This window comes from Bombina bombina, chromosome 2, assembly GCF_027579735.1.
Source record: "Bombina bombina isolate aBomBom1 chromosome 2, aBomBom1.pri, whole genome shotgun sequence".
Taxonomy (NCBI): domain Eukaryota; kingdom Metazoa; phylum Chordata; class Amphibia; order Anura; family Bombinatoridae; genus Bombina; species Bombina bombina.
In genome coordinates this window covers 564,263,628-564,286,325 of record NC_069500.1, presented here as the reverse complement: position 1 = coordinate 564,286,325, position 22,698 = coordinate 564,263,628, and the positions used below count along the sequence as shown (strand labels likewise).

General features: G+C 42.5%; 1 protein-coding gene across 1 annotated transcript in view; it reads right to left on the bottom strand.

Moving 5' to 3' along the window:
• Positions 1 to 22,698, bottom strand: part of TUT7 (terminal uridylyl transferase 7) — a gene marked incomplete in the record, with an annotated part of 489,065 nt that overhangs the window by 391,535 nt on the left and 74,832 nt on the right. Inside the window, 4 exon segments of the mRNA XM_053702430.1 lie at positions 6,081 to 6,167; positions 7,264 to 7,414; positions 8,123 to 9,210; positions 9,293 to 9,473. Of these exon segments, the coding sequence (XP_053558405.1) occupies positions 6,081 to 6,167; positions 7,264 to 7,414; positions 8,123 to 9,210; positions 9,293 to 9,473 (1,507 nt within the window).

Genomic DNA, 22,698 nt, shown 5'->3' with positions numbered 1-22,698 from the left:
GGAAAGAGAGGTAGAAGTCGCTTTTTGACCTCTCCTTTTACCAGAATAAACAACAAACAAGGAAGATGTTTGTCTGAAATCTTTAGTAGCCTCTAAATAGAATTTTAGAGCACGGACTACGTCCAAATTGTGTAACAAACGTTACTTCTTTGAAACTGGATTCGGACACAAAGAAGGTACAACTATCTCCTGGTTAATATTTTTGTTGGAAACAACTTTCGGAAGAAAACCAGGCTTAGTACGCAAAACCACCTTATCTGCATGGAACACCAGATAGGGCGGAGAACACTGCAGAGCAGATAATTCTGAAACTCTTCTAGCAGAAGAAATTGCAACCAAAAACAAAACTTTCCAAGATAATAACTTAATATCTACGGAATGTAAGGGTTCAAACGGAACCCCTTGAAGAACTGAAAGAACTAGATTTAGACTCCAGGGAGGAGTCAAAGGTCTGTAAACAGGCTTGATCCTAACAGAGCCTGAACAAATGCTTGAACATCTGGCACAGCTGCCAGTCTTTTGTGAAGTAAAACAGATAAAGCAGATATCTGTCCATTCAGAGAACTTGCAGATAATCCTTTCTCCAAACCTTCTTGTAGAAAGGATTGAATCTTAGGAATTTTTATCTTGTTCCATGGGAATCCTTTAGATTCACACCAACAGATATATTTTTTCCATATTTTATGGTAAATTTTTCTAGTTACAGGCTTTCTAGCCTGAATCAGTATCTATTACAGAATCTGAAAACCCACGCTTTGATAAAATCAAGCGTTAAATCTCCAAGCCGTCAGTTGGAGGGAAACCAGATTCGGATGTTCGAATGGACCCTGAACAAGAAGGTCCTGTCTCAAAGGTAGCTTCCATGGTGGAGCCGATGACATATTCACCAGGTCTGCATACCAAGTCCTGCGTGGCCACGCAGGAGCTATCAAGATCACCGAGGCCCTCTCCTGATTGATCCTGGCTACCAGCCTGGGGATGAGAGGAAACGGTGGGAATACATAAGCTAGGTTGAAGGTCCAAGGTGCTACTAGTGCATCTACTAGGGTCGCCTTGGGATCCCTGGATCTGGACCCGTAGCAAGGAACCTTGAAGTTCTGACGAGACGCCATCAGATCCATGTCTGGAATGCCCCATAATTGAGTTATTTGGGCAAAGATTTCCGGATGGAGTTCCCACTCCCCCGGATGGAATGTCTGACGACTCAGAAAATCCGCTTCCCAATTTTCCACTCCTGGGATGTGGATCGCAGACAAGTGGCAGGAGTGATCCTCCGCCCATTGAATTATCTTGGTCACTTCTTTCATCGCCAGGGAAGTCCTTGTTCCCCCCTGATGATTGATATATGCAACGGTCGTCATGTTGTCTGACTGAAACCTTATGAATTTGGCCTTTGCTAGTTGAGGCCAAGCTCTGAGAGCATTGAATATCGCTCTCAGTTCCAGAATGTTTATCGGGAGAAGAGACTCTTCCCGAGACCATAGACCCTGAGCTTTCAGGGATTCCCAGACCGCGCCCCAGCCCACTAGGCTGGCGTCGGTCGTGACAATGACCCACTCTGGTCTGCGGAAGCTCATTCCCTGTGACAGATTGTCCAGGGTCAGCCACCAACGGAGTGAATCTCTGGTCTTTTGATCTACTTGAATCGTCAGAGACAAGTCTGTATAATCCCCATTCCACTGTCTGAGCATGCACAGTTGTAATGGTCTTAGATGAATTCGTGCAAAAGGAACTATGTCCATTGTTGCAACCATCAATCCTATTACTTCCATGCACTGCGCTATGGAAGGACGAGGAACAGAATGAAGTACTTTACAAGAGCTTAGAAGTTTTGATTTTCTGACCTCTGTCAGAAAAATCCTCATTTCTAAGGAATCTATTATTGTTCCCAAGAAGGGAACTCTTGTTGACGGGGACAGAGAACTTTTTTCTTTGTTCACCTTCCATCCGTGAGATCTGAGAAAGGCTAGGACGATGTCCGTATGAGCCTTTGCTTTTGACAGGGACGACGCTTGAATCAGGATGTCGTCCAAGTAAGGTACTACTGCAATGCCCCTTGGTCTTAGAACCGTTAGAAGGGACCCTAGTACCTTTGTGAAAATCCTTGGAGCAGTGGCTAATCCAAATGGAAGTGCCATAAACTGGTAATGCTTGTCCAGAAAAGCGAACCTTAGGAACTGATGATGTTCCTTGTGGATAGGAATATGTAGGTACGCATCCTTTAAATCCACGGTAGTCATAAATTGATTTTCCTGGATAGTAGGCAGGATCGTTCGAATAGTTTCCATTTTGAACGATGGTACCCTGAGAAATTTGTTTAGGATCTTTAGATCCAAAATTGGTCTGAATGTTCCCTCTTTTTTGGGAACTATGAACAGATTGGAATAAAATCCCATTCCTTGTTCTCTTATTGGAACTGGATGTATCACTCCCATCTTTAACAGGTCTTCTACACAATGTAAGAATGCCTGTCTCTTTATTTGGTTTGAAGATAATTGAGACCTGTGGAACCTTCCCCTTGGGGGTAGTTCCTTGAATTCCAGGAGATAACCTTGAGAAACTATTTCTAGCGCCCAAGGATCCTGAACATCTCTTGCCCAAGCCTGAGCAAAGAGAGAAAGTCTGCCCCCCACTAGATCCGGTCCCGGATCGGGGGCTATCCCTTCATGCTGTTTTGGTAGCAGTGGTAGGCTTCTTGGCCTGCTTACCCTTGTTCCAGCCTTGCATTGGTTTCCAGGCTGGTTTGGGTTGTGAAGTATTACCCTCTTGCTTAGAGGATACAGAATTAGAGACTGGTCCGTTTCTGCGAAAGGGACGAAAATTAGGCTTATTATTAGCCTTAAAAGACCTATCCTGTGGTCTGAAATAATCTCTTTCAAATCAGGTCCAAATAATGTTTTACCTTTGAAAGGAATGTTAAGCAATTTTGTCTTGGAAAACACATCCGCTGACCAAGACTTTAGCCAAAGCACTCTGCGCGCCACGACAGCAAACCCTGAATTTTTCGCCGCTAATCTAGCTAATTGCAAAGCGGCATCTAAAACAAAAAAGAGTTAGCCAATTTAAGTGCTTGAACTCTATCCATAACCTCCTCATACGAAGATTCTTTACTGAGCGATTTTTCTAGTTCCTCGAACCAGAAACACGCTGCCGTAGTGACAGGAACAATGCATGAAATTGGTTGTAGAAGGTAACCTTGCTGTACAAAAATCTTTTTAAGCAAACCCTCTAATTTCTTATCCATAGGATCTTTGAAAGCACAACTATCTTCGATAGGAATAGTAGTGCGTTTGTTTAGAGTAGAAACCGCCCCCTCGACCTTGGGGACTGTCTGCCATAAGTCCTTTCTGGGGTCGACTATAGGAAATAATTTCTTAAATATAGGGGGGGGGACAAAAGGTATGCCGGGCCTTTCCCACTCTTTATTTACTATGTCCGCCACCCGCTTGGGTATAGGAAAAGCGTCGGGGGGCACCGGAACCTCTAGGAACTTGTCCATCTTACATAATTTCTCTGGAATGACCAAATTGTCACAATCATCCAGAGTAGATAACACCTCCTTAAGCAGTGCGCGGAGATGTTCTAATTTAAATTTAAATGTCACAACATTAGGTTCAGCTTGATGAGAAATTTTTCCTGAATCTGAAATTCCTCCATCAGACAAAACCTCCCTCATGGCCCCTTGAGATTGGTGTGAGGGTATGTCAGAACAGTTATCATCAGCGTCCTCTTGCTCTTCAGTGTTTAAAACAGAGCAATCGCGCTTTCTCTGATAAGTAGGCATTTTGGATAAAAGATTTGCTATGGAGTTATCCATTACAGCCGTTAATTGTTGCATGGTAATAAGTATTGGCGCACTAGATGTACTAGGGGCCTCCTGTGTGGGCATAACTGGTGTAGACACAGTAGGGGATGATGTAGTATCATGTTTACTCCCCTCATTTGAGGAATCATCTTGGGCAATATCATTATCTGTTGCATTACTGTCCTTACTTTGTTTGGACACTATGGCACAATTATCACATAAATTTAAATGGGGAGACACATTGGCTTTCATACATATAGAACATAGCTTATCTGATGGTACAGACATGTTAAACAGGCTTAAACTTGTCAACAAAGCACAAAAAACGTTTTAAAATAAAACCGTTACTGTCACTTTAAATTTCAAACTGAAAACACTTTATTACTGAATATGTGAAAAAGTATGAAGGAATTGTTCAAAATTCACCAAAATTTCACCAGTGTCTTAAAGCATTAAAAGTATTGCACACCAAATTTCAGAGCTTTAACCCTTAAATTAACGGAACCGGAGCCGTTTTTACATTTAACCCCTATACAGTCCCAGAATGAGGCTCTGTCTATAACTAGAAAGGCCCCCATCTGAAAAAGGTGTCCAACACAGTGCCTGCCGTTTTTCTAAACGTTCCCCAAGATTATAATACCAATAATTAGTTAGAATCTGCATAATATGCCTAGTAAAGCAATCGTTTTAGCCCAGAAAAATGTCTACCAGTTTTTAAGCCCTTTTTGAAGCCCTTTATTCTTTTATGTTTAACTAAGAAAATGGCTTACCGGTCCCCATGAGGGGAAATGACAGCCTTCCAGCATTACATGGTCTTGTTAGAAATATGGCTAGTCATACCTTAAGCAGAAAAGACTGCTAACTGTTTCCCCCAACTGAAGTTACTTCATCTCAACAGTCCTGTGTGGAAACAGCAATCGATTTTAGTTACTGTCTGCTAAAAATCATCTTCCTCTTACAAACAGAAATCTTCATCCTTTTCTGTTTCAGAGTAAATAGTACATACCAGCACTATTTTAAAATAACAAACACTTGATAGAAGAATAAAACTACAAAAAACTCTTAACCATCTCCGTGGAGATGTTGCCTGTGCAACGGCAAAGAGAATGACTGGGGTGGGCGGAGCCTAGGAGGGATCATGTGACCAGCTTTGCTGGGACTCTTTGCCATTTCCTGTTGGGGAAGAGAATATCCCACAAGTAAGGATGACGCCGTGGACCGGACACACCAATGTTGGAGAAAAAAAACACATAAAGCTGTCTAATATATCCCTCCTGCCTAGGAGAGTACTGTCAATAATAAAGTGCCCCTTACATGAGAGCCCTTTACCAAATAAATAAGGTATTTTTCTGTGCCCACTCTTTTCTGAGTTGATCTGTCTGCCCCAGAAAAATAGCACTTACCTCAGGGTACTGCCTGACAGCAAAGCAGTTCACAGGTTTGAGAGATCCTCTTCCTCACATCGACCTGTAGAAAACAAAGACTGAGTCATATCCCTCAGACTATAGGAAATTAGGGCAGTATTAAATATGGGAGTAGCAGTGAGAATTATGTCCCACAAGTTCCCATTACTCTAAAGCCACCAAAGCTCTACTGAAGAGACTGATATGGACTACAGCTACACCCTAGGACAAAGCAGCACAATCTTTTGCACTACTTTAAAAATAATAAACTCTTGATTGAAGAATCTTTTCTAACACCTCACTTTGCCACTTCCTATCACTAATGCAGGCAAAGAGAATGACTGGGTTGGGAGTAAAGGGAGGTTATATTTATCAGCTCTGCTGTGGTGCTCTTTGCCGCCTCCTGCTGACCAGGAGGTGAATATCCCATTAGTAATTAAGATGATCCGTGGACTCATCATGCCATTAAAAAGAAATCCGGCAGCGAAACTCGTCAACACTGATTGCTTATGGAGCTGTTAATGAGTCGGGATGATTTTGCAGAAAGACTCTCCCTGCATCTCCTGACTAACTTTCGCCCAGGCTCTCACAGAGGCTGGCAGGACTACTTAAAACTCCAGTCCCACTACTCCGAAAATCCGGCACTCCTCTGCCATCCTCCTGTGACGAAAGGCAAAGAATGAGTGGGGATGAGGGAAATGGGGGAGGTATGTAAGCCTTTGGCGGAGGTGTCTTTGCCTCCTCCTGGTGGCCAGGTTCTTAATTCCCAATAGTAATGAATGAAGCCATGGACTCTCCTCTCCTTTAGATGGAAATTTACACAAAAAATAAAAACAATTAACAAAATTCACTGGGGTATTCTAGACAATTACCCTTAAAGTCTTGCCTGATGAAATGCTCTAAATTCTGCCGAATATGCTCACGGGCTTTATCTTCAAGGACTGTTGGAGAAAAATCCTCTACAATGTAAAAGGAAATAAAAAGAGGTCAGAACAAATTGCTCAAAAAGTAATACTTCTATAGTTTCTTCAATAAATTCATATAATTCACTAAAAATAATTTGAAAAGCTGAACTTTTTGTTGGGATTAATTTAAAAATGTTTAAAACCACAGAATAATCAGCAATATTTTAAAATATTTTCGAATACCCACATTAGTCCCCATTTAGTTAACAGTAAGAACAGTGAGTATTTTAATACTATGAATTTGTTGTCTAGCCATTCCTTCAGACCACCACACAAAAATCAAATCATATGGTTGCAAAAACACAGTAGAAAAAGTTGTACAAAACTATATTACAATACATAATAAAGTATATCTTACAGGTGGCCCTATTATATTACACATTGTTAAAGGACCATTAAAGGGATAGGAAAATCAAAATTAAAACTTGCATGATTCAGATAGAGCATGACAATTTAAGACACTTTTAAAATTCACTTCTGTTTTCAAATGTGCTTTGTTCTCTTGGTATCCCTTGTTGAAAAAAAGAATAAGCACATATCCTACACTAGCGGGGGCTAGTTGCTGATTGGTGCCTGCACACATTTGTCTCTTGCTATTGGCTGACTAGATGTGTTCAGCTAACTGCCAGGAGTGCAATGATGTTCCTTCAGCAAAGAATAACATAATGAAACTAATTTGATAATAGAAGTAAATAGGACAGTTTAAAACGGTATGTTCAATCCAAATTATGAAAGAAAATGTTGGGGCTTTCTGTCCCTTTAAATACAGTAGAATAATAAGTGCATAATAAAAACAGAATGCAATATCATTTACTCTGAATTTTAAATGAGTAGATTTTTTTTCTACATTTAAAAATTTACTTCAGTTTGAGTACCTCCTGTATCATGTGACAGCCATCAGCCAAATCACTGAATCCTATATGTATACATTGTGAACTCTTGAACATTGCTCGGTAGGAGCTAGTGCCTCAGAAAATGTGCATTTAAAAAGACTATATAACATTTTATAAAGGAAGTACATTGTAAAGTCTCTTAAAACTGCACACTATCTGAATGATGAAAGTTTGTCACTTTAATAGTTTTTACATACCAAAGCACTGCAAGCAAACTTGATCCAGAAGTGATATAAATTTTGGCGTTAAGGGTGGCAGAGAATCCAGCTCTATTTTTTTAAAATCTTCTGGACAGTCTTTCTTTAGATGTCCTTCTCGCTTGCACAGGTTACACACAACTGTAGGGTGCTGAATTTGAAAATAAAACTATTACATTAAAAGAATAACAATGAATTTAAAAATTTCCACTGCCCTAGACTTGCAAGACAATTCACAAAACATATTGATAGCTTTTGCAATAACAGCTTAAATTAGTGAATAAGCACACAAATGTTATGAAAATGAACATCTTTAGCAACTCTACCATAAATAGATGTTAAAAAGAAAGCTAATCACACATTGACTTGTGCTAGTGGAAATATGGAACACAACATTCACTGGAATAAAGACTGACACACTGTGAGGGGTGTGGCGCGCAGCGCGTTGATACAGAGTCAGGCGGCGTAGTTGAGCGCTCAGAGTTGAAATATTTGAACTTCAGAAGCAATGCGACGCAATGCGAAGCAGCTGCTTCACCTCACATCGCTTACAGTGTGTCACAGCCTTAAGAAATACTGAAAGGGACATACATTTAAAAGTATGCTATACAGCCTCAAAATACCACACACACACACACACAAAAAAACTCCACCCTCTGCCTTTTATCCCAAGCACATGCCTGGTGCTGATTTTGGAGTTTACCAGGGTTATTAGTAAATATGACCAATGAGCACCTAAATAAACTACAAGATCAGCTAAAGCAATGTCTCCAAAATATTTGCTGGAGATGTATAGCCCCAGGATACTTTTGGCTTCCAAAATCCTAGTGCAAAAAAACATTAGCATACAGTTTCTTACCTTGCCTCTTGTAAAGATTGCTTTGTTGAATACATAGAATAAGTTAAAATCATTTATTATGATGTTTTCGGCACAGGTAGAATCCTTAAGGGGAGTTACAGATTTGTTATGTTCTGCTACAGATATGTCTACATTTTTTTTATTAAGACAGGTAACCAGTCCTTTTTCTGCTGGATATTCCTCCTCTTCAGACAAAGTTTCATGCCCTGAGCCAGTGTATGTGTGTTCCAAATCTTCGTCAGCAGTTAGACTATCCAAATGCTCTCTCTGATTCAGAGCAAGACTTACTTCATCATCATCATCATCATCTGATTTATTTATAGATGCCCTCACAATATCTTGGGTTACAAACCCATTAGAGTCATCTTCAAGTTCATCTGTGCCCTCTGTGCTTTCTTCCTCCAGTTCAAGTTTATCAACAAAAATGTCTTCCAGTTCAAAATCTTCCCCTTCCAATATTGCATTGTTTGCAAAGCCTTCTGAATCAGAAAGGCTGTCTGCCTCCTCAATACCAGGAACTGGGGGCTCGCCACTCTCACTATCTTCATCTAGGCCTTGGTTAATCCGTATATAATCTTTCTGGCTCATTCTCCCATGAACAATATCATCATCATCATCTGAATCTTCACTACAAGTTTCTAGTTCATCAACACTTTGCAGATTATCTTCAGAGTCACCTAAAATCACCTCCTCTGTAAAAGCATTAACATTATGGTTTGTGGAGTCATACACCAGTTTTTTCCTGGCTTGGTTGCAAACACCATCTAATGCTTTGCACTCACTAAGCGATGACTCCTGGAACAATCCTGGAGAGTTGACATCTTCATCAATATTCAAATGTTCCACTTTATCAATTAATTCCGTCACCCTGGTTGCATCTGGAGTCTTGATAGAAAAATGTTGAGGGGGATTATCTTGGCAGTCTAGATCTTTTTCAGAACTTGTTTTATTCTTTATATTAGACTTTGCAGATTTACTTTGGGGCATGGCAAAATATTTGTATGTTGATCTCAAACAGTAGAGCAGGTACTCATAAACTAGCTGACTATTCAAGGACCTTGCCACGTTCCTCTTTATTGAGTAAGGATCTAGGATTTAAACAGGAGAAATAGTGAAGCCAATTCAATTTACTGGTTAATGACAAGCTAAAAAACAATTATATTACATTACCTTCAACAGCAATTCGTTTTTTGGGCCAATCCTTGGATTCCCGGGAAATTTGCTCTTTGACACGAATACTAATGACTAAGTCTGCCATGTTGAATTCTAGAGCATAGAATCTGAGCATATCAACCCAAAGCTGACCAGTGGGTGTTTGGCATTGACCATCTGTAGCAAAAACTAAGGGTGCCTGTAAATAAAGAAAATTGTGATGCTGGCTTTGCAAGTCCCGGAAACATATAGCCTCTCTCAAGCTATTACAAGATGACCATGCAGCAAAATAAATAGTTTCATTATAAACTCAATCAAAAAACAAAATGTATGCTTACCTGATAAATTTATTTTCTTCTGGATATGGCAAGTTCACGGCTTGAGTAATTACTGTTGGCAATACCCCTTCTGGCCAGCAGGAGGAGGCAAAGAGCACCACAGTTAAACTGCTAAGTATCACTCCTTTACCCACAACCCCCAGTCATTCGACCGAAGGCAAATGGAGAAAGAGGAGTAACCCAAGGTGTAGAGATGCCTGAGGTTATAGTCAAAAGAACAACTGTCTTAAAATAAAGGGTGGGGCCGTGGACTCACCATATCCGGAAAGAAATACATTTATTAGGTAAGGATAAATTTAGTTTTTCTTTCCTAAGATATTGTGAGTCCACAGCTTAAGTAATTACTGTTCGGAACCACTACTTAAGCTAGAGGACATGGATAAATAGGGAGGGACAAGACAGGCAGTCCTAAACAGAAGGCATTACCGCTTTAAGAACCTATCTCCCAAAAGAAGCCTCAACCGATACAAAAGAATCAAATTTGGAAAGAGTTTGTAGAGTTTTGCAAATTTGTTCTACAAAAGCTTCATTTTTGAAAGCCCAAGAAGAAGAGGAAACAGCTGTTGTGGAATGAGTCGTATTTCTCTCAGGAGTCTGCTGTCCAACAGTCTCATAAGTCAAACGAATTATACTTCGTAACCAAAAAGATAGTAGCAGAAGCTTTCTGACCTTTGTTTCTCTTGGAAACGTAAAGAGGGCAGACGACTGGCGAAAATCCTTAGACGTCTAAGTAGAAATTAAGAGCACATACAACATCCAAATTGTGTAGCAAACGTTCTTTGGAAGAAGAAGGAATAGGATACAGAGAGGGAAAAAAAATTCCTGGTTGATAATTCTATTAGAAACAACCTTAGGAAGGAAATCTAACTTAGTACAAAGCACCGCCTTATCGGCATGAAAAATAGGATAAGGGGAATCACACTGCAGAGCTGAGTTTCGAGAATCTTCGAGCAGAAGAGATAGCAACAAGAAACAAAACCTTCCAAGATAACAACTTAATGTCTATAGAATGCAACGGCTCAAATGGAGCCAGCTGTAAAACTTTAAGAACAAGGTTAAGGCTCCAAGGAGGAGCAACAGACTTAAAAGACAGGCCTGATTTTGACCAAGGCATGACAAAAAGATTGCACATCTGCCCAACGTTTATGTAGTAAAACTGATAAAGCAGAAATCTGACCCTTCAGGGTACTGACCGACAATCCCTTCTCCAGGCCTTCCCGAAGAAAATATACAATTCTAGGAATTATTATTCTTCTCCAAGGAGTAGCCTTTGGATTCACACCAATAAAGATATGTACGCAATATCTTATGGTAAATCTTTCTAGTAACAGGCTTGCGAGTCTGAATCATGGCCTCAATGACCAACTCAGAAAAACCATCCTTAGACAGAATTAAGCATTCAATCTCCAAGCAATCAGCTTTAGAGAAACAAGATTTGAATGAAGGAAGGGACCCTGAATCAGGAGGTCCTTCCTGAGAGGTAGTCTCCAAGGTGGGAGAGATGACATCTCCACTAGGTCTGCAAACCAGATCCGGCGAGACCACGCATGGGCTATTAGAATTACCGACGCCCCCTCCTGTTTGATACAAGCAATGCGACGCGTGGAATGAGAGCAAACAGACAAAACAGGTATGCCAACCTGAAAACCAAAGGAACCACCAGAGCATCAGAACGGTCTGCGGATCTCTTGACCTTGAAATGTACCTTGGAAGCTTGGCGTTCTGACGGAACGCCATCAGATCTAACTACAGCACCCCCATTTGAGGACTAAGCTGGATAACACCTCCGGATGGAGTTCCCACTCCCCAGGATGAAAAGTCTTTCTGCTCAGAAAATCCGCTTCCCAGTTGTCTACTCCTGGAATGTGGATGGCAGATAAACAGCAATTGTGGGCCTCTACCCACAGAAGAATCCAAGTAACCTCCTGCATGGCTAAGGAACTCCGAGTTCCTCCCTGGTGATTGATGTAAGCCACAGAGGTTATGTTGTCTGACTGGAACCTGATAAACTGGGCTGAGGACAACTGAGGCCAAGCCAATAGAGCATTGCAAATCGCCCTCAACAAGATGTTGATGGGAAGAGCAGACTCCTCCCGAGTCCAAAGGCCCTGTGCTTTTAACAAGTTCCAGACTGCTCCCCAGCCCAGCAGGCTGGCGTCCGTGTTCACGATCACCCAGGGAGGTCTCGAAAGCATGTGCCCTGAGACAGATGTTCCTGAAAAATCCACCACGGGAGAGAACCCTCTGACAACTGATCTAACTCTACTTTTAGAGATAGATCTGCATGGTCGGCATTCCATTGTCTAAGCATGCACAACTGGAGAGCTCTTAAATGGAATCGGAAACCCCTTACCTCCATCTATTGAGTCACTGAAGGATGAGCAGTAGCCTGAAAAATCTTCATCAATAGAGAATCTATTATGGTCCCTAAGAACACTACTCTTGTAGCAGGGGAAAGGGAGCTTTTTTCCAGATTCACATTCCATCCGTGGGAACGAAGAAAAGACAACAATATCTGTGTGTGAGATTTTGCTTGTTGAAAAGATGGCACCTGAACCAATATGTCGTCCAGGTAGGGTGCAACAGCAATTCCATGAGAACGGATCACTGCCAAAAGAGCCCCCAGTACCATTGAAAAAATTCTGGGAGCCGTGGCTAGACCAAATGGAGGGCCACAAACTTGAAATGGTCCCTGTGAATAGGAAGATACGCATCCTTTAGGTCTATGGTTGTCATAAACTGACCCTCTTGTACTAAAGGAAGAACGGAGCGTATAGTCTCCATCATGAAGGATGGAACTTTAGAGAAACTTGTTTAGACACTTCAAGTCTGGAATAGGATGTAAAGTTCCCTCTTTTTTGGGAACCACAAATAGGTTGGAGTAGAACCTGAGACCCTGTTCCTGCTCTGGAAATATCACTCCCAGGGAGGAAAGATTTTGCAGATAATCTTGATATAAAAATCTTGAAGTCTTGAATTCCAATTTGTAACCTTGGGATACTATGTCCACAGTCCAGGGATCTGGGACATCTCGTATCCAGGCTTGATAGAACTGAGAAAGTCTGTCCCCCACCTGATTGGATCCCAGATCGGAGGCAAACCCTTCATGCCGATTTGAAATCAGCTGCGGGTTTCTTTGATTGTTTCCCCTTGTTCCAAGACTGATTGGGTTTCCAAGAAGACTTGGATTGTTCCTGCTTGGAAGAAGGGGAAGGCTTTCCTCTGAAGTTACAAAAGGAACGAAAATGACTTTGATGTCCTCTAGGCCTATTCTTATCTTGTGCTAGAAAAGACCCTTTTCCACCCGAAATATCAGAGATAATTTTTGCCAAACCGGGTCCAAACAAGGTTTTGCCCTTGTAAGGAATCGCCAGAAGCTTGACATTAGAGGAAACGTCCACAGACCAGGATTTCAACCATAACGCCCTGTGGGCTAGGACAGCGAAACTAGAAGTTTTAGCTCCTAGTCTAACAACCTGTAAAATGGCATCTGCAATAAAGGAACTGGCCAACTTAAGAGCTTTAATCCAATCTTGAATTTCATCCAAGAAAGTCTCTACTTGAAGAGAATCAGAGAAGGCGTTGAACCAATAAGATGCCGCACTAGTCACGGTGGCAATACACACCACAGGTTGCCATTAGAGACCTTGATGAACATATATCTTTTTCAAATAAGCCTCCATCTTCTTGTCCATCGGATCCTTAAAAGAGCAGCTATCTTCAATAGGAATAGTGGTTCTCTTAGCCAGAATGGAAATGCCCCCTTCAACTTTGGGTACAGTATACCAAGGGTCTTTAAAGGAGTCCTTGACAGGAAACATTTTCTTAAAAATGGGAGACGGGGAAATGCACACCACTGGTTTCTCCCATTCCAGTGAGAATCTCCCTAGCACGGTCCGGCACAGGAAAAAGTGGAAGGTTCATCAAAGAAACTATTAAGTTTACTAGATTTCTTAGGAGTGACAACGACAGGGGTATCGGAGTCATCTAAAGTAGCTAAAACCTTTAACAATACACAAAGGTGTTCAAGCTTAAATCTGAAGCATAACACCTCAGTCTCAGAAGAAGGAATTATACTGTCCAAATCTGAGATTTCACCCTCAGAAAGTCCCGATATATCTTCCTCATCAGACTTATTAGAACGGACAACTTGGGAAGCAGCACTGAGGACAGGCACCTTACTTTCTGAATTTCTAGATTTCCTCTTGCGTTTTCCCTGTAATCTGGGAATGGCAGCTAATGCCGCAGATGCCACTGAAGATACCTGGGCAGCAATTTCTGCTTTTAAATAAACTCCACTAGGAGTAAGAGGAACCGCAGGGCACTGCATGTGACGCCATTGAGGCTTGGGACTTAGCAGGAGAAAGCCGAGGTATTATTTTAACAGCATCATCCTGAGAGACATTAGGCATTAAAAATGTTACCTTTATTTTGCAAGGTTTTCTTGACACATGAAGAACAAAATTGCATAGGAGCTGCAATTTGTGCATCTAAACATAATAAACATGAATTCATGAGAGCAGGCTCTTGCTCCATTATCAGACATGTTGTGAAACAGTAAATAAACTTGTACAGATAATTTCAAAGATTTTAATATACAATTAAAATAAGACAAGGAAAAAAAAGAACATTTATGCTTACCTGATAATTTTTTTTATTATATATGCTTACCTGATAATTTTTTTACTATATATACAGCTTTGCTGTGGTGCTCTTTGCCTCCTCCTGCTGACCAGGAGGTGAATATCCCAAGAGCACCACAGCAGAGCTGTTAAATAGCTCCTCCCTTCCCTCCCACTCCAGTCATTCGACCAAAGTTAGGAAAAGAAAGGAAAAGTCAAGGTTCAGAGGTGTCTGAAGTTTACAATAACCCACAAACTGTCTAAAAGAACAGGGCGGGCCGTGGACTCATCGTGTCAAAAAAAAAAAAAAAAAAAATTATCAGGTAAGCATAAATTTTCTTTTCTTTTTTAAGACACCATGAGTCCACAGATCATCTTAATTACTAATGGGATTCAATACCCAAGCTAGAGTACACAGATGATACGGGAGGGACAAGACAGGGAACCTAAACGGAAGGCACCACTGCTTGAAGAACCTCTCTCCCAAAAGCGGCCTCAGCCGAGGCAAAAGTGTCAAATTTGTAAAACCTTGAAAAAGAGTGAAGAGAAGACCAATTTGCAGCCTTGCAAATCTGTTCCACAGAAGCTTCATTTTTGAACGCCCATGAGGAAGCAACAGCCCTCATGGAATGAGCCGTAACACTCTCTCTGGAGGCTGCTATCCAGTAGTCTCATATGCTAAACGTAAGATACTCTTCAGTCAAAAAGAAAGAGAAGTAGCCATAGCTTTCTGCCCCTTGCATTTTCCTGAGAAAACCACAAACAAAAAAGAAGAAAACCACAAACAAAAAAAGAAGAAAACCACAAACAAAAAAGAAGACTGACGACAGTCCTTACTCGCCTGCAGGTAAAACTTTTAAAGCACGGCCCACATCCAAATTGAGCAGAAGTCTTTCCTTCTGAGAAAAAGGATTAGGACACAAGAAAAGAACATTCTCCTGATTAATGTTTCGATCAGAAACAACCTTAGGAAGAAATCCTAATTTAGTAGGTAAAACTACCTTATTTGAATGGAAATAAGATAAGGAGACTCAAACTGTAGAAAAGACAAAATTCTAGGAATCCTATCTACTCAATGAGTAGCCCGTGGATTCACACCAATAGAGATATTAACGCCATATCGTATGATAAATTTGTCTAGTGACAGGCTTACAAGCCTGAATCATGGTCACAATGACCGAATCAGAAAAACCCTGCTTGGATAATATTAAGTGTTCAATCTCCAAGCAGTCCGTTTCAGATAAACCAGATTTAGGTGAAGGAGGGGTGCTTGAATTAGAAGGTCCTTCCTCAACGGAAGTATCCAAGGTGGCAGAGATGACATGACCACCAGATCTGCATACCAAATCCTATGAGGCTAAGTTGGTGCTATGAGGATCACCGAAGCCCGCTCCTGCTTGATTCAAGCAATGACCCGAGGAAGAAAAGCAAACGTAGGAAAAAGCTGAAGAACACTTCCAGATGGAGTTCTCCCCTGGATGAAAGGTCTGCCTGCTCAGGAAATCCGCCTCCCAGTTGTTCCACCCCTGGGATGTGGATCGCCGACAAGGCAGCGAGAATGGGCCTCCACCCACTGAATTATTTTGGATACCTCTGTCATCGCTAAGGAACTCCTCGTTCCTCCCTGATGAATGATGTAAGCCACTGACATTTTGATCGACTGGAACCTGATAAACTGGACCAAGGCTAACTGAGGCCAGGCCAGAAGAACATTGTAGATCGCTCTCAGCTCCAGAATGTTTATAGGAAGAACAGACTCTGGCTGAGTCCAAACCCCCTGAGCCCTTAGGGAGCCCCAGACTGCTCCCCACCTTAGAAGGCTGGCGTCTGTTGTCCCAATCACCCAAGATGGTCTGCGAAAGCAAGTTCCCTGGGAGAGATGATCCAGAGACAACCACCATTGAAGAGAATCCTTTGTCTCCTGCTCCAGTAGTATTTGAGGAGACAAATCTGGATAATCTCCGATCCATTGCCTGAGCATGCTTAACTGCAGAGGTCTGAGATGGGACCGAACAAATGGGATGAGGACCATTGCCGCCACTATCAGCCCGATTACCTCCATGCACTGAGCCATTGAAGGCCGATAAGTGGACTGAATGACAAGACAAGTAACAATAATCTCTGATTTCCTGACAACCTGTCAGAAAAATCATCATTGATATGTAATCTATTATGTTTCCCAGAAAGTTATCCTTGTGCATGGTACTAAGGAACTCTTTTCCGAATTTACCTTCCACCCGTGAAATTGCGGGAAGAATAACACCATGTCCGTGTGAAATCTTCCTTGCTGTAAGGATGGGCCTGGACTAGGATGTTGTCCAGATAGGACGCCACTGCAATGCCCCAAAACCAAAGCACCGCCAACAGCAATCCCAGAGTCCTTGTGAAAACTCAGAGCTGTTGCAAGCCCGAAAGGAAGAGCCACGAACTGGAAGCGTTTGTCCAGAAGGGCAAACCTTAGAACTGAGACGATTCTTGTGAATGGCACATGAAGGTACGCGTCCTCTAAATCCACTGTTGTCATAAATTGACCCTCTTGGATCAAGGGGAGAATGGAACGAATAGCTTCCATTCTGAAGGACAGTATACCAAGAAATTTGTTTAGATTCTTGAGATCTAAAAAGTGGTCCAACGGTTCCCTCTTTTTTTAGGAACCACAACCCGATTGGGATACAAAACCCAGACCCTGTACCTGTATTGGAACAGGAACAATCAATCCCAGGTCTGAGAGGTCTCCTACGCAATGTAAGAACGCCTCTCCTTTTGACTGATCTGCAGATAATCCTAAAAGCAGAAACCTGCCTCTGGGACGAAAACTTTTGAACTACTGCCCAGGGATTCTGAAGATCTCAAATGCAAGCTTGAGTGAAGATGGAAAGTCTGCCCCTACAAGATCCGATCCCGGATCGGGGGCATGTCCTTCATGCTGTCTTTGATTCAACAGCAGGCTATTTGGATTTTTTTTTCCTTTTTCTTTTTTTTTTTTCCGAAATTATTTAAATTTCAAAAGAGATTAATTCCGTCAAGCCAGGTCCCAACAAGGTCTTCTTGTAAGGAATCTCTAAAAGCTTAGACTTAGAGCATACATCCGTAGAACAAGGCTCTAACCATAAGACTCTGTGAGCTGGAACAGAGAAACCTGAAACCTATGCTCCCAGTTTGAGAACTTGAAGGCAAGAATTTGAAATAAAGGAATTAGCCAATTTGAAAGCTTTTATCCTATCCTGGATTTTATCCATGGGAGTTTCTGACTTCGTAGCATCAGACAACGCATCAAACCAATATGCCATCGCACTAGTGACGGTAGCAAAGTACCCAGCTGGCTGCCATTGTAAGTCCTGGTGTACATCCCTTTCCCAACTATCCTCTAAGGATATAGCAGTTCTCTTAGCTAAGCTGGAAACTACTCCTTCCACAATAGGGAATGTTTGCCCAGCCTCCTTAGCTGAGTCGGCTATGGGAAAGATCTTTTTAAATATAGGGAATGCGGTCACTTCCATTCCTTATAAATCACTGGACGCACTATGATAGATTACACCGGTAGTGTCGGAGTCGCCTAGGCTAGCTAAAACCTCCTAAAGTAACAAATGGAGGTGTACAAGCTAAAAAACTGAAGGAAAAACAACCTTAGGATCAAAAGTAAATTTATGCTTACCTGATAAATTAATTTCTTCTATGATACGACGAGTCCACGGATTCATCCTTTACTTGTGGGATATTATCCTCCTGCTAACAGGAAGTGGCAAAGAGCACCACAGCAGAGCTGTCTATATAGCTCCTCCCTTAGCTCCACCCCCCAGGTCATTCGACCGAAGGTACAGGAAGAAAAAGGAGAAACTAAAAGGTGCAGAGGTGACTGAAGTTTAGAACAAAAAAAACAGAATTTATGTTTACCTGATAAATTTCTTTCTCCAACGGTGTGTCCGGTCCACGGCGTCATCCTTACTTGTGGGATATTCTCTTCCCCAACAGGAAATGGCAAAGAGCCCAGCAAAGCTGGTCACATGATCCCTCCTAGGCTCCGCCTACCCCAGTCATTCGACCGACGTTAAGGAGGAATATTTGCATAGGAGAAACCATATGGTACCGTGGTGACTGTAGTTAAAGAAAATAAAATATCAGACCTGATTAAAAAAACCAGGGCGGGCCGTGGACCGGACACACCGTTGGAGAAAGAAATTTATCAGGTAAACATAAATTCTGTTTTCTCCAACATAGGTGTGTCCGGTCCACGGCGTCATCCTTACTTGTGGGAACCAATACCAAAGCTTTAGGACACGGATGAAGGGAGGGAGCAAATCAGGTCACCTAAATGGAAGGCACCACGGCTTGCAAAACCTTTCTCCCAAAAATAGCCTCAGAAGAAGCAAAAGTATCAAACTTGTAAAATTTGGTAAAAGTGTGCAGTGAAGACCAAGTCGCTGCCCTACATATCTGATCAACAGAAGCCTCGTTCTTGAAGGCCCATGTGGAAGCCACAGCCCTAGTGGAATGAGCTGTGATTCTTTCGGGAGACTGCCGGACGGCAGTCTCGTAAGCCAATCTGATGATGCTTTTAATCCAAAAAGAGAGAGAGGTAGAAGTTGCTTTTTGACCTCTCCTTTTACCTGAATAAACAACAAACAAGGAAGATGTTTGTCTAAAATCCTTTGTAGCATCTAAATAGAATTTTAGAGCGCGAACAACATCCAAATTGTGCAACAAACGTTCCTTCTTTGAAACTGGTTTTGGACACAGAGAAGGTACGATAATCTCCTGGTTAATGTTTTTGTTAGAAACAACTTTTGGAAGAAAACCAGGTTTAGTACGTAAAACCACCTTATCTGCATGGAACACCAGATAAGGAGGAGAACACTGCAGAGCAGATAATTCTGAGACTCTTCTAGCAGAAGAAATCGCAACTAAAAACAAAACTTTCCAAGATAATAACTTAATATCAACGGAATGTAAGGGTTCAAACGGAACCCCCTGAAGAACTGAAAGAACTAAATTGAGACTCCAAGGAGGAGTCAAAGGTTTGTAAACAGGCTTGATTCTAACCAGAGCCTGAACAAAGGCTTGAACATCTGGCACAGCTGCCAGCTTTTTGTGAAGTAATACCGACAAGGCAGAAATCTGTCCCTTCAGGGAACTTGCAGATAATCCTTTTTCCAATCCTTCTTGAAGGAAGGATAGAATCCTAGGAATCTTAACCTTGTCCCAAGGGAATCCTTTAGATTCACACCAACAGATATATTTTTTCCAAATTTTGTGGTAAATCTTTCTAGTCACAGGCTTTCTGGCCTGAACAAGAGTATCGATAACAGAATCTGAGAATCCTCGCTTCGATAAAATCAAGCGTTCAATCTCCAAGCAGTCAGCTGGAGTGAAACCAGATTCGGATGTTCGAACGGACCCTGAACAAGAAGGTCTCGTCTCAAAGGTAGCTTCCAAGGTAGAGCCGATGACATATTCACCAGATCTGCATACCAAGTCCTGCGTGGCCACGCAGGAGCTATCAAGATCACCGACGCCCTCTCCTGCTTGATCCTGGCTATCAGCCTGGGGATGAGAGGAAATGGCGGGAACACATAAGCTAGTTTGAAGGTCCAAGGTGCTACTAGTGCATCCACTAGAGCCGCCTTGGGATCCCTGGATCTGGCCCCGTAGCAAGGAACTTTGAAGTTCTGACGAGAGGCCATCAGATCCATGTCTGGAATGCCCCACAGGTGAGTGACTTGGGCAAAGATTTCCGGATGGAGTTCCCACTCCCCCGGATGCAATGTCTGCCGACTCAGAAAATCCGCTTCCCAATTTTCCACTCCTGGGATGTGGATAGCAGACAGGTGGCAGGAGTGAGACTCCGCCCAAAGAATAATTTTGGTTACTTCTTCCATCGCTAGGGAACTCCTTGTTCCCCCCTGATGGTTGATGTACGCAACAGTCGTCATGTTGTCTGATTGAAACCGTATGAACCTGGTCCTCGCAAGCTGGGGCCAGGCCTGGAGAGCATTGAATATCGCTCTCAGTTCCAGAATATTTATCGGTAGAAGAGATTCTTCCCGAGACCAAAGACCCTGAGCTTTCAGGGATCCCCAGACCGCGCCCCAGCCTATCAGACTGGCGTCGGTCGTGACAATGACCCACTCTGGTCTGTGGAACAACATCCCTTGAGACAGATTGTCCAGGGACAGCCACCAACGGAGTGAGTCTCTGGTTCTCTGATTTACTTGTATCTTCGGAGACAAGTCTGTATAGTCCCCATTCCACTGACTGAGCATGCACAGTTGTAATGGTCTTAGATGAATGCGCGCAAAAGGAACTATGTCCATCGCCGCCACCATCAACCCGATCACTTCCATGCACTGAGCTATGGAAGGAAGAGGAACGGAATGAAGTATCCGACAAGAGTCCAGAAGCTTTGTCTTTCTGGCCTCTGTTAGAAAGATCCTCATTTCTAAGGAGTCTATAATTGTTCCCAAGAAGGGAACCCTTGTTGACGGGGATAGAGAACTCTTTTCCACGTTCACTTTCCAGCCGTGAGATCTGAGAAAGGCCAGGACAATGTCCGTGTGAGCCTTTGCTTGAGGAAGGGACGACGCTTGAATCAGAATGTCGTCCAGGTAAGGTACTACTGCAATGCCCCTTGGTCTTAGCACCGCTAGAAGGGACCCTAGTACCTTTGTGAAAATCCTTGGAGCAGTGGCTAATCCGAAAGGAAGCGCCACGAACTGGTAATGTTTGTCCAGGAATGCAAACCTTAGGAACCGATGATGTTCCTTGTGGATAGGAATATGTAGATACGCATCCTTTAAATCCACCGTGGTCATGAATTGACCTTCCTGGATGGAAGGGAGGATAGTTCGAATGGTTTCCATCTTGAACGATGGGACCTTGAGAAATTTGTTTAAGATCTTGAGATCTAGGATTGGTCTGAACGTTCCCTCTTTTTTGGGAACTATGAACAGATTGGAGTAGAACCCCATCCCTTGTTCTCTTAATGGAACAGGATGAATCACTCCCATTTTTAACAGGTCTTCTACACAATGTAAGAACGCCTGTCTTTTTATGTGGTCTGAAGACAACTGCGACCTGTGGAACCTCCCCCTTGGGGGAAGTCCCTTGAATTCCAGAAGATAACCCTGGGAGACTATTTCTAGCGCCCAAGGATCCAGAACATCTCTTGCCCAAGCCTGAGCGAAGAGAGAGAGTCTGCCCCCCACCAGATCCGGTCCCGGATCGGGGGCCAATATTTCATGCTGTCTTGGTAGCAGTGGCAGGTTTTTTGGCCTGCTTTCCCTTGTTCCAGCCTTGCATTGGTCTCCAAGCTGGCTTGGCCTGAGAAGTATTACCCTCTTGCTTAGAGGACGTAGCACCTTGGGCTGGTCCGTTTTTACGAAAGGGACGAAAATTAGGCCTATTTTTTGCCTTGAAAGGCCGATCCTGAGGAAGGGCGTGGCCCTTACCCCCAGTGATATCAGAGATAATCTCCTTCAAGTCAGGACCAAACAACGTTTTCCCCTTGAAAGGAATGTTTAGTAGCTTGTTCTTGGAAGACGCATCAGCCGACCAAGATTTCAACCAAAGCGCTCTGCGCGCCACAATAGCAAACCCAGAGTTCTTAGCCGCTAACTTAGCCAATTGCAAAGAGGCGTCTAGAGTGAAAGAATTAGCCAATTTGAGAGCATTGATTCTGTCCATAATCTCCTCATAAGGAGGAGAGTCACTATCGAGCACCTTAAGCAGTTCATCAAACCAGAAATATGCGGCAGTAGTGACAGGGACAATGCATGAAATGGGTTGTAGAAGGTAACCCTGCTGAACAAACATCTTTTTAAGCAAACCTTCTAATTTTTTATCCATAGGATCTTTGAAAGCACAACTATCCTCTATGGGAATAGTGGTGCGTTTGTTTAAAGTAGAAACCGCTCCCTCGACCTTGGGGACTGACTGCCATAAGTCCTTTCTGGGGTCGACCATAGGAAACAATTTTTTAAATATGGGGGGAGGGACGAAAGGAATACCGGGCCTTTCCCATTCTTTATTAACAATGTCCGCCACCCGCTTGGGTATAGGAAAAGCTTCTGGGAGCCCCGGCACCTCTAGGAACTTGTCCATTTTACATAGTTTCTCTGGGATGACTAAATTTTCACAATCATCCAGAGTGGATAATACCTCCTTAAGCAAAATGCGGAGATGTTCCAATTTAAATTTAAATGTAATCACATCAGATTCAGCCTGCTGAGAAATGTTCCCTAAATCAGTAATTTCTCCCTCAGACAAAACCTCCCTGGCCCCCTCAGATTGGGTTAGGGGCCCTTCAGAGATATTAATATCAGCGTCGTCATGCTCTTCAGTAACTAAAACAGAGCAGCCACGCTTACGCTGACAAGGGTTCATTTTGGCTAAAATGTTTTTAACAGAATTATCCATTACAGCCGTTAATTGTTGCATAGTAAGGAGTATTGGCGCGCTAGATGTACTA